This window comes from Danio rerio, chromosome 2 (genome assembly GCF_052040795.2).
Source record: "Danio rerio strain M-AB ecotype USA chromosome 2, GRCz13ab, whole genome shotgun sequence".
Classification (NCBI taxonomy): domain Eukaryota; kingdom Metazoa; phylum Chordata; class Actinopteri; order Cypriniformes; family Danionidae; genus Danio; species Danio rerio.
The window spans coordinates 5,744,326-5,761,754 of NC_141022.1; the positions used below are offsets into that span (position 1 = coordinate 5,744,326).

Sequence of the window (17,429 nt, forward strand, 5' to 3'; positions counted from 1 at the left end):
AAATTGTGATCAAACATGAACTAATTTAACACCCACCACTATCCACTATATTTCATGGGAGACAAACCCTCTCCCTTGAGCCAGTCAAAACAAAGGTGTATCTATCAGCCGATTCCCTGATTTCTCGAAGGCTCATGTTCACTGCTCTCCCTCCGGAATGAGATCTGTGGTAAGGCAACCCTTAAACAGAGTGCTGTATTGACGTCTGATTAACAGACCTCTGCACCCACAGGATACAATTTCCACAGCTTTCACAGTGCCGGCTGGGTCTCTTTACCACTGACACGTCTTCATTATCTAATGCTGTGTTTAAAGAGTTAAAGGTGCAGTAGGTGATTGTCTTCAGAAACATTTTTTGTTGTGCTGGTTGAAAGTCTCTTCACAGTCCAATAGTAATGATTGCAGTAAATAATATAAATGTGTTTATATGTATTTTTATATTCTGGGTAAAGCATAAAACTATAAAATGTTAATTCAATTAAATAAAGTCGGACCGTCATCTCCCTTAATTCCGATAGGCAGGTCAGACTGTCTGTCAGCAAATGTAGATTCCGACTTCTGCGCATCTGTTCACGCAGATCCGCCATTAGCGCGTGCCCGTCTGCTTCACAAAAACGCATGAGCTCCGAGCGAGCTGCGGGCCGCTCGCAGATGCAGAGTCGGAGGCGCCGAAGGACAGCCGAGCTCGGGCCGATTACTGTACAGCCAGGCACCGGTAGAATTCGCCCTTAAAGCAGCCGCGCGGTCACGAGACAGACCGGGAGAAATCAAAAGCTGAATTGAAACTTTTAAATACCTGAATCAATATTAGAGTTACTTTAGCACGCTGGAGGAAGGACGACACCATGGCTGAAGTAGCACTGTTAGATAGCTAATGTTCTGTTTTGAAACTAGTTTATGTTAGATTGTGTTCTGTTATGAATGACTTACAAGCACAGACGTGTTGTTCAGCCACTAAAATCTCCTGGTGAAAGATTAATGTGATTATTTTCAGTTTCATAAGGTTCTTTGACAGCATCTATAATGTAGATTTATATTTGGTTTAACAACAAAACTCCAGTAAATAGCGCTATTCCGCCTAACCTGCTTTATTGAGCTGAAGTTGCTTTTATATACACATTGGGTCGTTTTTGAACAATGATCGCCTTCCCATACTGTTTACCATGCTACTCTGAATATTCGCTCTGAAATAGCATGTAAGTGTGGCAAAATATTTCATGTAATTCCTGCACGGCGCTGGCACTAACTAACTGGCGAATGACATGAACTAGTGGGTTGTCTGTCGGCTGTTGTGACGCGGTGCGCGTGCTCGCGATTTCAGGGGGTGTGGCTTTGAGTCACAGTCCTTTCCCGCCGTCCAATGATAATATGCTAATCGGTTAGCATTTTGGCAGATCACCCACTGCACCTTTAAGAAACCTAATACATTTCGTAGATAATTACACAGTTATTACAATTAGGGCTGCACAATATATCATTTCAGCATCGATATTACAAAGTGCACATCCACAACAGTCACATCACAGAACATGCAATATTGACGTTAATATGTTGGGATTATAGTTGACTCAGTTTAAAGCACATGACATTTGTGAAGTCATGCAGAGTTTGACTATGATAGAGTAGACATTTTTTAGACATTTAGACAAAAGAGAGTTTAAAGGGCCATGAAATCACCCTCTTTCAGTTCAAGTCTACCTCAGAACTTTAAAAAAAAAAAATGCTCCGAGATGGACGTGGAGCTGTGAGCAGAGAAAGGAGTGGGCATGGCCAGCAGAGCAAGGGAGAAAGAGGGGAGTGAACAACTGCTGTCAGTCGGCTCACAAAATGAGACACAAACTGTAAAGAGACCCATATTTACAAAGTTAAACGCAAAGAAATAAACAGTAAGTAATTTAATGCCCTGCTACATGTGTCATTCATAATTTCATATACACATAATCACAATTTCTTGTATCGTTATAAAGATAATCGTGTTTATATAAACATTATAAATGAGGAGGACTTCTCTCCTCCTCAATCCCCGGGTCTGAATGCAGACACAGTGGATAGCAGTAGAGCAGCTTGTCCAAAAAAAACAAGCTTTTTGGTAAAACTGTATTCATATCGCAATATATAATCACAGAAAAACAAAATATATGTCATAAAATAATGTCATATTTATGTCATATCATGCACCCTTAAAGGTGCCATATACTGCATTAGTTAAATTGTTCTCTGATAAAGTAGGTTCATTGCTTCGGCAAGATCAAAAATGTTTTATGTGTTTATTTATTAAATACTAAATTACAAAATATTACTAAGAATTAAACACCCTATAGCAGGGGTCACCAATCCTGGTCCTGGAGGGCCGGTGTCCCTGCAGGGTTTAGCTCCATCTTGCCTCAACACACCTCTCTGGATGTTTCAAGTATACCTCGTAAGACCTTGATTAGCTTGTTCAGGTGTGTTTGATTAGGGTTGAAGCTAAAATCTGTAGGACACCGGCCCTCCAGGAACAAGTTTGGTGACCACTGCCCTATAGTATCAGAAAGTCCATAATTGACCATATATGGTTCATGTCGTGAATATTAATAAGCTCTGCTCTGAAGTGTAGCTCTTAGACAGACAGACAGACAGACAGACAGACAGACACACACACACACACACACAAGCACACACACACAGCATTATGTACGCTGAACATGAACAAATATAAACAACAAGTAGTCGTTGCTGTTCGTAATTGTGTTTGCATTGTAGTTTATGCACATATTTTCTTATCATTCATTTATTCATGTTCTTTTCGGCTTAGTCCCTTTATTCATCATGGGTCGCCGAAGCAGAATGAACCGCATATGTTTTACACAGCGGATGGGAAACACCCATACAGTCCTGCATTCACACACACACACTACGGCCAATTAAGTTTATTCAATTCACCTATAGCGCATGTCTTTAGACTGTGGGGGAAACATGAGCATGCGGAGGAAACCCACACCAACACGGGGAGTACATGCAAACTCCACACAGAAACGCCAACTGACCCAGCCGGGACTCGAACACCGTACCACCATGGCACCAGTTGTGCACATACTTTTTTTTTAATATGTGCATTTCATAAATGTATGCACAAATCGTCATTTTCACTCATTGCATTTTTAATGCAACATTCGAAAATGTCCATAAAAGTAGGTAGATGGGAACAGAATCAGCTTTCTTCAAAAAAATCTTTTATGTTCAACAGAAAAAAGGAACAGGTAAAAGGTAAGCAAATGACGATAGACTTGTATTCTTCAGGTAAACTGTGCCTTTAAAAACATATTATAACTCCATTGTTTGTTGGCATTTTATTCCTGGCTGACGGCTCTCACCCTAGTGATTACATTGTGCTTCAGGAGACACTTCCTATCTGCTTGAGGAAGCGATTTTTATTCATTACATATTCTGTTTCAAGCAGTACCTCTGAATAAAGATTAGGAAACGATACGGGCCTGCCTGTGAGAGATCAAATTCACCACTCTAGCTCTTTACGAAGCACTGAGAGCTTTTAAAAGAGCTTCTTCTGTGTGTGAACAACAAAAAAAAACCTTACCATTATCTACTTTAGATAACGTGATTTAACCTTACCCCTACTCTGATTTTCTCTTTTTCAAAAACAGTTAACTAGAAACTCACGACGAGGCAGGTGCATTCTGTCATGGATAGGGCTGAACGATATTGGACAAAACGATATTTACATTTTCTGCTATTTATATTGCAATTTTTCCTGAGGATAAATGAATAATTTTAGACTTTTTGGGATGGTTTTGTATGGGTGTGCATAAAATATGATCAACAAATTAAAAGAGGAGATACGGTGGGGGGAAAAGTATTCCACAAGTCATGTTTTTTTCTAGGATTAATATTTCAAAAGGAGCTGTTGACATGGAATTGAACCAGATTTTGACCAAAACCCAAACAATACACAAATAAAAATATAGTTTTTAAATTACTCATAGTTAATAGTTAAAATAACTAATAGCTAAATAGTTAAAATAACTATTTAAATATAGTTAAAATAACACTTCTCAAGCGATCCGGGAAACTGGCCTGAGTATGGTTCAGATAGCATAGTGTGAGTGGGCCCTTAAAATGTTTACACAGGCCCTAAAAACGCAAGCTATTAATATAAACTTTCACTTTATTATTTCATTTCATTTTCTTGTCGGCTTAGTCCATTTATTAATCCGGGGTCGCCACAGCGGAATGAACCCCCAACTTATCCAGCAAGTTTTTACGCAGCGGATGCCCTTCCAGCCACAACCCATCTCTGGGAAACATCCACACACACATTCACACACTACGGACAATTTAGCCTACCCAATTCACCTGCACCACATGTCTTTGGACTGTGGGGGAAACCGGAGCACCCGGAGGAAACCCACGCGAACGCAGGGAGAACATGCAAACTCCACACAGAAACGCAGACTGAGCCGAGGCTCAAACCAGCGAACTTCTTGCTGTGAGGCGACAGCACTATCTACTGCGCCACTGCTTCGCCCCACTTTATTATGACTAAACTAAAAATTACAGTGTTCTAAATATATAAATATATACCCGTCAACTATAATCTTGACTTCACATTCTGACTATTGTCCATTCACACATTGCGATACCGATGCTAAAACACTACATTGTGCAAGGGTAAACCTGGTGTATCTTGTGACCCACATTTGGCATGCAAGAGAAGACCTGCAGTGCCCTGCTCTGGTTAACTCTTCCTCTCTGGCGTCCTGGGACGGATCTTAAGGCTCTAATCACTGGGAGACATGCACCAACTCTGCAGTGCTGCTCTCTCAGAGAAACCATCGTAAATCATCAGCCTGCGGATTAGGCCTTGGGTAATCATGTCAACAGACAGATTACATTTTGTTTGTCCTTTAGAATACATATCTGCTGAAAAGTCAAATTGGAAACCGTCACTCCGATGCATTTTTCATTAGCGGCACTCTTAAGAAGGACACGTGTGCATGCCGGACGTATACAAGAAGAGGGATTTCTGCGTGGACGTGAACAACAGTATGCATGCGGATGATTACACATGTATGATGTATGAACTTATGAAGCAATGCTGAACGCGACGATTTATCATGGCAGCTTATAGTAAGACAGATACACAGAACAGTGCTGAGACACACATACGCAACACTGCTGGACTATGGAAGCAAATATTTACAGCTTGTGGTCTTGTGATATGCAAACTTCAGTGTAAAACTGTTCAAAAGAAGAATCTGACTAGACTTGGTCCTAACACACATCACATTGAAAGAAGATTCTGACTAGACTTGGTCCTAACACACATCACTTTCTGACTAGACTTGGTCCTAACACACATCACATTAACTGCTTTAGTAAACAAATGTAAAACAAGCGACTATACAACAATGCCTTAACACTGGACCTACAAGAAATCTCTAACTAGAATTATATTATTATATTCAAAGCATCTTTTGAGATTTTAGAATTAAGTTTCGAATGTCTGCCATTTTATTTTAAGTCATTAACCTAAAAAAAATAAATAAATAAAAAATGTAACATAGCCATAACCAATTTTTTTTTCATTGCAGTAAAAATGTTGTTTTGAAAAGACAAGTCTGAAGTACACTTTAAAAATAACTCATGAGGCTTGTTAGCACTACATAGTTTAATACATTATTGTAACTTAAAAATTCTAAAATGTTGCTTAGATTAAAACTTTTAAGTTGACGGAATAATTTTATTAAGTTTTTAAAACAGGAAAATAATGATAATTACATCAATTTAAAAAAAAGCGGCTAATTTAAGGGTAAATATATCTGTCAGTTACTTTAAAACACTATCGAACTTGTAGCAACCCAAAATAATTGGGTTAACTCAATTTTTCCATAATAATAGAGTTGTATTGTGCATGGTTCGGGATCTGTAGAGTTACGCATCGATGAATTTGCTCTTCAGTGTTTGGACTCTCAGTAATGATTTAAACCACACTGAACTAAGCTAAACTGAACTGAACTTAAACAGTAAAAACTGAACTACCCTGTTCCAGTTACTATGACCATTTATGTGAAGCTGCTTTGACACAATCTACATGGTAAAAGCGCTATACAAATAAAGCTGAATTGAATTGAATATTGTATTTTTAAGTCCACACACTGATGTTCTTTGTTATTTTTTCATATTGATAATATGGCACAGTACATGTTTTTGTTTTGTAAAACAACGAAAACCTGTGGTTTAATACAAATACAAAATTACAGAGAAACAAAAATGCTGTTGTTAAATGTATTTCTTACAAGCATGATCAGTACATTTGAAAACAAACAAAAAATTAAACAATTTCGACTACTTAATTTATTTGAGGTTCTAAACTTGAAAACGTGCATGTAATTAAGTACATAACACTGGATTTGTTTTCAGGTTTTTGCTTTGTAAAAATGCCTCTGATTGAAGAGAAAAAGATTGGGCTAACATAATAGAGTTTGTTGTCTAAACTTCATTTTGTTCAATGTTGTCGTAACTTGAATATATTAATGCAAACAGTTGTGTTAATATTTTTTTGTTTTGTTTAACAATATTTTTTGAGTGTAGAATTAGATTTTTGATATCAGAAAGGCAACAGAAACACGCATATTCAAATGCACGGGAAAACAAAAAGTAGGGAAAAATAGGGAACAATCGACATTCAGAACCTATAATCGATCTGATTTTCCTAGGTCGATTTTTTCAATTGTTTACCTTACTGTGTGTGTGGAGTCACTTGAACCAGTGACCTTCTTGCTGTGAGGCGACAGCACTACCTACTGCACCACCGCGTTGCCTTTACTACGCAATTATTTCATTTATTTAATTTCATTTAAAATTGAAGAAAAAGCCCCAATCAGATGCAAATGTCTGCAGCCCTGCCTCCGTTTTCAGTAGTCTCAGTTTTCCCCCAGTCCACACTGACACAGAGCAGCAGTGTTTTAAAATAAAAACAACCTCTTCAGCATTTTCAACAAGCTCAGTTTTCAGTGCTCAATAATTACGGAGTAGTGTGGACGGATAGCATAGCCATAGCAAAACTTATGCGTTTTAAAACCAAAATGTAAAAGTGTAAACAAAGCCTCAGTCAACATCGGTGAGTACGGTGAACTAATCACCTTCATGGCCAATCACAGTCATTTCTGTTGAGCATGTGAACGCAATGGCAAACCAACGCTTTAAGAACGTGCTCAACAGCACTCAAATGTTAGCAAGAAATTAACGTTTAAAAAAATAGGATGGTGAATAAATGCTTTTCATTGCGAATCAATGCATGTTTGCAATAAAAAAATGCATATCTTAAAACCTGTAAACACTTTTTCTGTTTCTGCCTCTAACTGTGTGTTATGAAAAACTTTCCGGAAAAAAAGCAGAAGGCAAATTGCAATAGTTGTAATCCAAGTTATCAATTTTATTTTTTCAGGTTGTTTCCTTTGCTGTTGTGCTTGTAACTATGAGCTAATTTTCGCTTTTGGGAGAACTGGCCCAACAAAAGTTGAAGAAATAAAAGGTTCAATGTTTAATTTTCTCAAAAGAATGGGAAGTAGAGGATGAGCTTATTGCAGGAGGCCTCCACACCTTGAGGGTCAAACATAGAAAGGCAGTGGCAAACAGCCAGTCAAACCCCTGAGAAACTCAAACAGGCTGTTCAGCATTCCTTGTGGCTGCTTTCTTTGCCTAGTTTGCAGTGGCAGGACTGAGAGAACTAAGAAATTCAATACGGTGACTCGTTAAAACAAACGGAAAGATAAATCTAAGAGGATCAGCTTGCTTTATGCAAGAACTTAAATAAGAAATAAGACTTACGTTTTTATAAAGTTTGAGTGTGAGTTTTTGTACTATTCACAACATGTTTCCACAGGTACTTTTAAGACAACATATGAATTGACAGGATGTGTTAAAAGGATAGTTCAACCAAAAAAAAAAAAAACTAATTCACTGGCTATTTATTTACCCTCGAGTGGTTCCAAAGTTAAACACAAAAGAAATTTGTCTTGAAGAAAAGCTGTTTCCAACATTTTTCAAAATATCTTCTTTTTTTTCTTTAACACATGAACTGTCCCTGGGGGAACTATCCCTTTAAAGTAAAAAAACATATACGTTTAAAGATCACGGTCACTAACACGTTACAATTTTCTCATCCCTATAAAGAGAGGCAATTGACACATCCCTGATTGGGATTTACTACTCAACACCTCAGTGCCAAGACTCCCACCACATTTTTGGAGGGAAAATGTTACGACCAGCACACACTGAAAGCAAAAACTTAGTGTATGTTAAATAATACTGAATATTTCCGACAGAGCTCACAACAGATTGTCATGTGCTTGAATTTTCATGTGAAATAATACTGCAAGCAGCATTAAAATTAGGGATGGATGGATGGATGGATGGATGGATGGATGGATGGATGGATGGATTTGGACAGACAGACAGACAGACAGACAGGATGGATGGACGGATGGACGGACAAACGGATGGATGGATGAATGGATGGATATGGATGGATAGATATGGATGGATGGATGGATGGATGGACAAATAGATAGATAGATGGATAGATATGGATGGACGGATGGACAGATAGATAGATAAATAGATAGATGGATAGATGGATAGATAGATAGATAGATAGATAGATAGATAGATAGATAGATAGATAGATAGATAGATAGATAGATAGATAGATAGATAGATAGATAGATAGATAGATAGATAGATAGATAGATAGATAGATAGATGGATAGATAGATAGACAGACGGATAGATAGACGGATAGATAGACGGATGGATGGATGGATGGATGGATGGATGGATGGATGGATGGATGGATGGATGGATGGATGGATGGATGGATGGATGGATGGACAGACAGACAAACAGAAGCCCTCACAGCATGACAATGCTTTCATTATGACTAGGCCAGGGTTGAATGACACATTGTAGTACCTATAAGAGCCTGGAAGAGGTTACTCTGAAAGATGTCAATGACTCTCTGGATGGAGTGCCTCAGCTGTCTGTCTTCAGTGCTACTAAGTTTTGACCGATATTCCTCCAGCAGTAACAGAGCCCTCTGTGCATCTATTAGACAGATAAACACAAAGAAGTCATGAGTTACATAATTACACGACATTGCATACAGACAGCATCAAGTGATTATTTTGAATTTACTGATGACGTTGTGATAGAGTGCTGTAAAATACTTAGCATAAAGTTTATGAGAACGAGACTATAAATGATCTTAAAGAGATAGCTCACCTAAAAATGAAAATTCTGTCATCAGTTAATGTTACTCAGCGTTTATTTGTTTCAAACCTTTATGAGTTTCTGACTTATGTTAAACACAAAAATTGCTTTGAAAAATGTAGGAAGCATGTAACCACTGTCTTCCTTGGTATTTGTTTCTCCTACTATATGAAAGTCAATGGTTACAGGTCTTCAACGTTCTTCGAAATATCTTCTTTTGTGTTCAACAGATAAAAAGGTTTAAAACCAACTGAGTAAATAGTGAGTAAAAGTTTGTGAACTATCTCTTTAATAATCTGTCAGTCTACAACAGTAAGTTAAGCCTCAAAAACAGTAACTAGCCAGCAAATGTATTGAAAATTACAAGATTTCACAAGGTCTTTTTCTCACTTTTTTCCTGAATTATCTTTTTAATAATCTGTCAGTTTAAAACAATAAGTTAAGTCTCAAAAACAGTAACTAGCCAGCAAATGTATTGAAAATTACAAGATTTCACAAGGTCTTTTTCTCACTTTTTTCCTGAATTATCTTTTTAATAATCTGTCAGTTTAAAACAATAAGTTAAGTCTCAAAAACAGTGACTAGCCAGCAAATGACAAGATTTTGAACAGACTGTCTCTCACCTTTTTTCTTGACTGGCATGTGACAGTGCTGAAAGTGACTTTGCATTATGAGAATGAGATTTTAAATAATCTTAACGCGATAGCTCACCTAAAAATGAAAGTTCTGCCATCATTAATGTTACTCAGCGTTTATTTGTTTCAAACCTTTATAAGTTTCTTGATTGTTAAAAACAACATATATATTTCTGAAAAATGTTGGAAACATGCAACCACTGACTTCCTTAGTATTTGGTTTTAATACTATAGAAAATCATCGGTTACAGGTTTTCAACATTCTTCGAAATATCTTCAGGTCTGTTTCTCACTTTTTACCTGAACTATCTCTTTAATAATCTGCCAGTCTAAAGCAATAAGTTAAGCCTCAAAATAAGTGACTAGTCAGCGAAATGTTTTCAAAAAATGACAAGTGTGATACTTTCATTCCTGAACTATTTTAAAGAAAAAAATGTTGGAAACGTAATCACTGACTTACGTAGTATTTATTTTTCCAACAATAGAGGGTTACAGGTCTTCAACATTCTTTGAAATATCTATTTTTGTGTTCAACAGAAGACAGGTTTAGTTTAGTGAGTAAATATTCATTTTTGGGTGAACTATCTATTTAATAATCTGTCAGTCTGAACCAATAAGTTAAGCCTCAAATGAAGTGACTAGCCAGAAAATGTATTGAAAATTACACGATTTTAAACAGCCTGTTTCTCACTATTTTCCAGAACAATATCTTTAATAATCTGTACATCTAGAACAAATAAATTAAGCCTCAAAAAACAGTGACTAGCCAGCAAATCACAAGATTTTGAACAGTCTATCTCTCACCTTTTTTCCTGACTGGCTTGTGACATAGTGCTGAAAGTGACTTTGCATTAAATTTGATAAGAACGAGATTTTAAATGATCTTCAAGCCATAGCTCACCTGAAAATAAAGATCTGTCATCTGTGATTGTAACTCAGCATTTATTTGTTTCAAACCTTTATGAGTTTCTGACTCATGTTAAACACAAAAGAAGATATTTTGACAACTGTGTATACACAGGAATCAGAGAGTGAAATACCTTTTAAGACCTTTTTAAAGACTCTTTTCATACATTTTAAGACCTTATAACCACTTTTCATTACATAAGAAATTAATAAGAAATTAATAAGAAATTAATCAAAAACTGAAACATTATTCATAAACTGAATAAACATCTATTAAATCTAGCTAATTCAGCAAGTCGGCAGTAAACAAACCAGCATGATGTCAAATCTAGTAGGATTTTATTGATTTCATAAACTACACAGCATCCAGATATTCACAGATTTAATTCAGGAAGATTTAATTCAGGCAAACTTAAGCATACAACCATACATTGCGTAATCAAAAATTATATTAAATTAAATACCTTGCAAAATAGCATTTAAGACTTTTCAATACTTTTTACATTCATCTACATTGACTTTTCAACTTTTAATAAGATGCTCCAGACACCCTGGAGAAATGTTGGAGTAACCACTGACTTCCTTAGTATTTGTTTCTCCTACTATATGGAAGTCATGGTTACAGGTCTTCAGCATTCTTCGAAATATCTTCTTTTGTGCTCAACAGAAGAAAGGTTTAAAACCAACTGAGTAAATAGCGAGTAAATGTTTGTGAACTATCTCTTTAATAATCTGTCAGTCTAAAACAATAAGTTAAGCCTCAAAATAAGTGACTAGCTAGCAAATGTATTAAAAATTACAAAAAAATTCTCACATTTTTTTCCATGAACTATTTCTTGTTGGAAACATCTAGCCACTGACTTACAGTATTTGTTTCTCCTACTGTGGAAGTCAACGGTTACAGGTTTTCAGCTTTCTTCGAAATATCTTATTTTGTGTTCAACAGAAGAAAGGTTTAGTTTAGTGAGTAAATATTGATTATGCGGTGAACTATCTATTTAATAATCTGGCAGTCTAAACCAATAAGTTAAGCCTCTAACGAAGTGACTAGCCAGCAAATGTATACAAAATTACAAGATTGTACATAGTCTGTTTCTCATTTTTTTCCTGAACTATATCTTTAATAATAAGTCAGTCTACAACAATAAATTAAGGCTCAAAATAAGTGACTAGGCAGCAAAATGTACTCAAAAAATGCCAAGTGTGTTTCTCACCTTTTTTCCTGACTGGCATGTTTCGGTTGGGCTCGTGCACGATAATAATAATAACCAATCCAGCACGGTGGCTCGCGAAAGAAACGAACGACAAACACGACAACAAAACGCTCCTGTCCCAACACGAGTCTCACGGCGGGGTGAGTTAGACGCAGTTGGCATGAAACTCAAATGTTTATCCGGTAAACATGAGGACGGTTCGGGCTGCTACAAAAACGAGCCTCTGGGTTTTTTTTAGGAGTCGAGCTGCACTACTTCTTCTTCCTCTTCTTCTTCAACCTGTCAGTCGCACTTGAGCGTTATTATTCCGCTGACAGCCCCGCGTTTCCATTCAAAACACATCCAGACGCTGAAATTCAGCCTCCGCCGCCAAATCTGCTCCGCGGCTGCGGGAGAAAGCTGAACATATGTCGCCGCCAGTTGCAGGAGGGCTTCCAAAAACTCCCCAAACTGTAAATATACACCTCCCAGTCATGCGCCTGCAAAAGGCTGAGTGTGAACACAAGCGATTCAGATCGTCGCGTCCGCGGTTCGCTTCATTCTCTTTCGCCTTCGCAGCAACCGAGGATTCTTTTCCTAAACGTCAAACTTCTTTCCTTCCCTCCTCCTCTTTTTTTTCTTCCTATGTGTCAGAAATTCCAAACTTTCCTCCAAAATGGCGTCCCAGGGTTGGAAGAATGTCACGTGATTTAGACCCTACCCTTGACCGCCCAATCGTGGGCCTGAACTACCTTTCAGCTCAGGGTTGGGAAGGTGAGACTTGCCACTTTCTTAAAGTGATAGCTCGACCCAAAAATTACAGTTTGCTCACTATTTACTCTCCCTCAAGTGGCCTTTATGGGTTTCTTCATTCTGTTGAACACTAAAAGAAGATATTTTGAAGAAAGCTGAACACCTGACTTCCATTATAGTAGGAAAAACAAATAGTATGAGAGTCAATGGTTACAGGTTTTCTTCAAAATATCATTGTTTGTGTTTAACAGAAGAAAATTTGTCACAATTGAACTGTGAGTAGCCTAAATGATGACAGAAATAAATTTTTGGGTGAACTGTCCCATTAAAGGAGACTCACTGACTAAAGTGGAATAAACAATGGTCCAAATATAGGCTCCTAGTGATGGACATATTATGACTGAACATTGCTGTGTGTGTTTTCAGTTCAAACTAAACATTCACGTGTAAGACTACACCGGCTTTGATTTACTAGAGCGCTGCCAAGAAGTTGTAATGGCTGTTCACGTGGAGGCTCAACTGAGGGCCTTATGTAAAGCCACACACAACCTGATCTCTGTGTTGAACCAATAGTTTAATGCTCAACACGATTTTCAACTTGATTTTATGTATTAAAACTTCATTTGCATGAATCTGTTTTTATGTATTTTCATCAATCTTGTTTTTTTCCCTCTAAATAAACTCTTTAATGCACAATACAATTTATGAAATTTAATAAAAACAAAGTTACATGATCTTTTTATATGAATCTACCCACATAGCAAAATTTCTCTGGCCCACACAATCAGCGTATGCTTGGCCCACATGCTGTAATGAATTTCGGTACATGATTGGACCAAGTCTGGCTTTCATACAAGGGCCAAACATACACAGTATCTGGGCCAAGTCTCAGCCAAGCTGAAAATCCATAACTGGGCCTGAACTGGGCCAGATATGTTGGTGAGTCGTGACTGCAATGAATTTGATACACCCATGAAGCAATGCGCTTTAGCTGCACTATGGGTGTGCTTTTTCTCGAAGCAACCTAATTGGTGGAAATTTTTCTTTACTCAAAAATAATTTAAAATTATTTTAAAAGTCAAGATAGGAAAAACATCTGGTCCAAATACTACATTTGAAATCTGGCCCAAGTCTCGTGTGCCGCAAAGACAGTGCCGCATCTGCCAAACCCAGGTCATATTTGGCCCACATGCTGTATGCCAGTGCCAGATGAACACCTGCTGTGCCACATACCAACCTATAAATGCACATATGCATACAGTGTAGGGTAAGTTACTTTAAAAAGTATTTAATAACCCAGTAGCAAAGAATTCTGGCCCAGATTTGGCATAAAGCTGGCCCAGCAGGCATTCGTCCGGCACTGGCATACACCATGTGGGCCAAACAAGACCTGGGTCTGGCAGTGGTGGCACTGCATTTAAGGCGGCACATAAGACTTGTGCCAGATCAAATGTAATATTTGGCCCAGGTGTTACACATTTATATGTGGGCCATGTAAGTTTGGCCTATCTTGACCCACTTTTAAAATACATTTATATTTTTTATTGAGTAAAGAAAAAAATTCTACCATTCAAGTCGCTTCGAGAAAAAGCAAGGTTTATTAAGTTCACTGCAGTCGTGACACACCAAGGTATATGGCCCAGTTCAGGCCCATTATGAGTTATTAACTTGTCTGAGACTTGGCCCAGATATGGTCCATGTTTGGCACTTGCATGGAAGCCAGACTTGGTCTAATCATCTATTGTAATTCACTGCGGCATGTGGGCCAACAAAAGGTGAATGAGTGGGCCAGATTTGGGCCAGAGAAATTTAGCTCTGTGGGTAATTACGAACTACAGCATCCAAAATGTATTTATAATACTTGACTCAATACTACTGTAATAAAGTTTACGGCCCTTTGGCCGCCGGGAAGAAGGAGGCGGAGGACCGACGCAGTTTTAAATGATTTATTTATAACATGAACGGCAGCTCCTCACGGAGACTGCCGTCTAAACCAAAACAACCGGACAGCAGCCTCTCACGGAGACTGCCATCAAACTAAAAGTAAAACAATATGCCCGGGCCCGGTCCTCTCTCGGCTTCCTCTGCCATCGTTCCTCCTCTTATAGTCCAGAGCTCCTTCCGTGGGATTCGAGGCCAGTGCGCACCACAGGTGCATCCACTTACGCGCGGCCTCATTCCGTTCCCACGACTCTTGGCCACGCCCCCTCGCCACAACTACCTAAAATCCATATACATTTCAATGCTTGACCAACATATGTATAGAAACTTTTATTTTGAGTCAAACCAGGAACTTTTAGTTTTACTTTACAAAATGAACATTTCAACTGTTTTTTTTTTTTTTGTGATCAACGTTTTATTGACTTTAGATTAACAAAACAAAAAGACATACAAACAAACAAACAGGGGAGGGGGAGCAAAAGACGAATCCACAATTTTTAATCTGAAAGATTTACATAGAGAAAAAAAAAAACCTTTACATTGTCATTCCTTTAGATCACAGGTGTCAAACTCAGTTCCAAAAGGGCCGCAGCTCTGCACAGTTTAGTTCCAACCCTAATTAAACACACCCGATCAAACTAATTGAGTCCTTCAGGCTTGTTTGAAACCTACAGGTAAGTGTGTTGGAGCAGGGTTGGAACTAAACTGTGCAGGGCTTCGGCCCTCCAGCAATTGAGTTTGACACCCCTGCTCTAGATAGTCCAAAATGCTGGAAGAAAAGCATTGCTATGCATCAATGGTACTAGGTCTAGCCTTATTAATTTGTGCTATTGTAGCTTCACAAGTCACTATTTTAAGGAGGCTATGAATCCAAAACGTTTTTGCACACATGTGCGGAGAAAACCAATTTTGTATGATTGCCTTCTGTAAAACCAGCAAACAGCATTCTCTTCTTTAGTGTACTTGTACAGAAATGAGTATCATCATTGAGAAGACATAAACCAGGATTGGACACATAATTAAGTTGTAGTAAAAAGGACAAAACAGAATTTACATGAGACCACAGGTCGGCAACAATTGGACATTCCCGAAACACATTTAAACATTTTGTAAACAGTATATGTATCAAAAAGTTTCAAGTTAATGACAGCACATTTCATACAGTACATGACACATTTCTTACTCGGTTCACTGGATCTTAAGCATGTGCAATTGACTTAATAAATAACCTTCTTTAGTTGAAAAATAGAATTCCTCTGACAAAAATACAACTACTCTGCTTCTCTGAACTGATTTATACAGAAATGTTGAATTAATGCAGTATTTACTAAATACTTGATTACAGTATTTAAGGCAAGAGCATTATCAAAAACTGTCATTTACTTCCCTAAAACTGAAAAGTATTTAATTTTTCAGTGGAATTACATTAGCTAGTCATTTTGTAACTAAATACACCCAACACTGACAGTATCTTATTTATAAACGCAATATTATTCCTATTATAATCATTACAAAATTATTGTATTTGTTTTAATTATTATATTTTATGGGTGACAAGGTGACTCAATGGGTAGCACTGTGCCTCACAGCAAGAAGGTTGCTAGTTCTAGTCTCGGCTGTGTTCATTGGCATTTCTATGTGAAGTTTGCATGTTCTCCCCGTGTTGGTGGGAGTTTCCTCTGGGTGCTCCGGTTCCCCCCAGTCCAAAGACATGCGCTATTTGTGAACTGAATAAGCTGTGAGTGTGAAGGAGTGTGTATGGATGTTTCCCAGTATTGGGTTGCTGCTGGAGGGGCATCCGCTGTGTAAAACATGCTGAAATAGTTGGCGGTTCATTCCGCTGTGGCGACCTCTGATGAATAAAGGGACTAAGCTGAAGGAAAATGAATGAATGAGTTTCTTTGTAACTAATTGCGCCCAACATCAACTATATATTGTTTATAAACCCACAAAAATCACTATATTATTATTATTATTATTATTACAAAATAAACCTATTTGTATGTATTATATATAAGTCCCAGAATGCACAAATAAAGATTTTGACACGACAAATGCTCAATGTATCATCAGACACAACCGTACCCACCGATATGAACATATATCAACACAAACAACCAAGGCAGTGGCCCAGATTAGAAAATAGTCATGGTAAAAGAGGATTTTATTTTTAGATGGTCATGTTTTATGAATGACCCTCTCTGATCTTCAAGAGGCTACCTCCTCCTTGCCACTGTGTACACATGAGCAGTCAGCTTTGCATTGTATCTCAGAAAGCTGGATTTGCTTTGCAGGTTTATTTGGATTTCGTCTTAAGCCACAATTTTGGGTTGCTTGTCGTTGGCGTTGCAGTTTCCTCATCAAGTCTCCATGACATCCAAATTTACTCTTCTTATTTTGATATGTATATAGTAGTTCTTGTTACAAACGATGTATGTGGGCACTTCATTATTCTGTAAAAATTGATTTGCCCTCATCATTTTTAATCAGCACATTTTTTCCTCGAAAAGATTTTCTTCACTGCTGGTCACCTGGAATTACTTTAGGGTGGGGCTATCAGTGCTTTGGGGCGTGGCTATCATTGTTGTAGGGCGTGGCTTTGAATGCTGTTAGGCAGAGCTATCAGTGCATTAATTAAGTAGGGGCTATTAGTACTTTAGGGCGAGGCTATCAGTACTTTTGGGCGGAGCTATCAGTGCTTTAGGGTGGGGCTATTAGTACTTTATGGCGGAGC

The 17,429-nt window shown here is 37.8% G+C and overlaps 1 protein-coding gene across 39 annotated transcripts in view; it reads right to left on the minus strand.

The window, feature by feature from the left end:
• dlg1b (discs large MAGUK scaffold protein 1b) overlaps positions 1–12,687 on the minus strand; it is a 175,171-nt gene extending 162,484 nt beyond the window's left edge. For 34 of the 39 annotated variants that reach the window (XR_015477726.1, XR_015477724.1, XR_015477723.1 and 31 more), the window contains 2 exon segments: positions 12,023–12,687; positions 8,971–9,102 (listed from right to left, as the gene is read on the minus strand). Coding sequence is in view for 29 of the 39 variants with exons in the window: in NM_001443259.1 (NP_001430188.1) it covers positions 8,971–9,102; positions 12,023–12,041 (151 nt within the window). In the remaining 10 variants the exon portion in view is untranslated. 39 annotated transcript variants of the gene reach the window in all.
• Between the last annotated feature and the right edge of the window lie 4,742 nt (positions 12,688–17,429).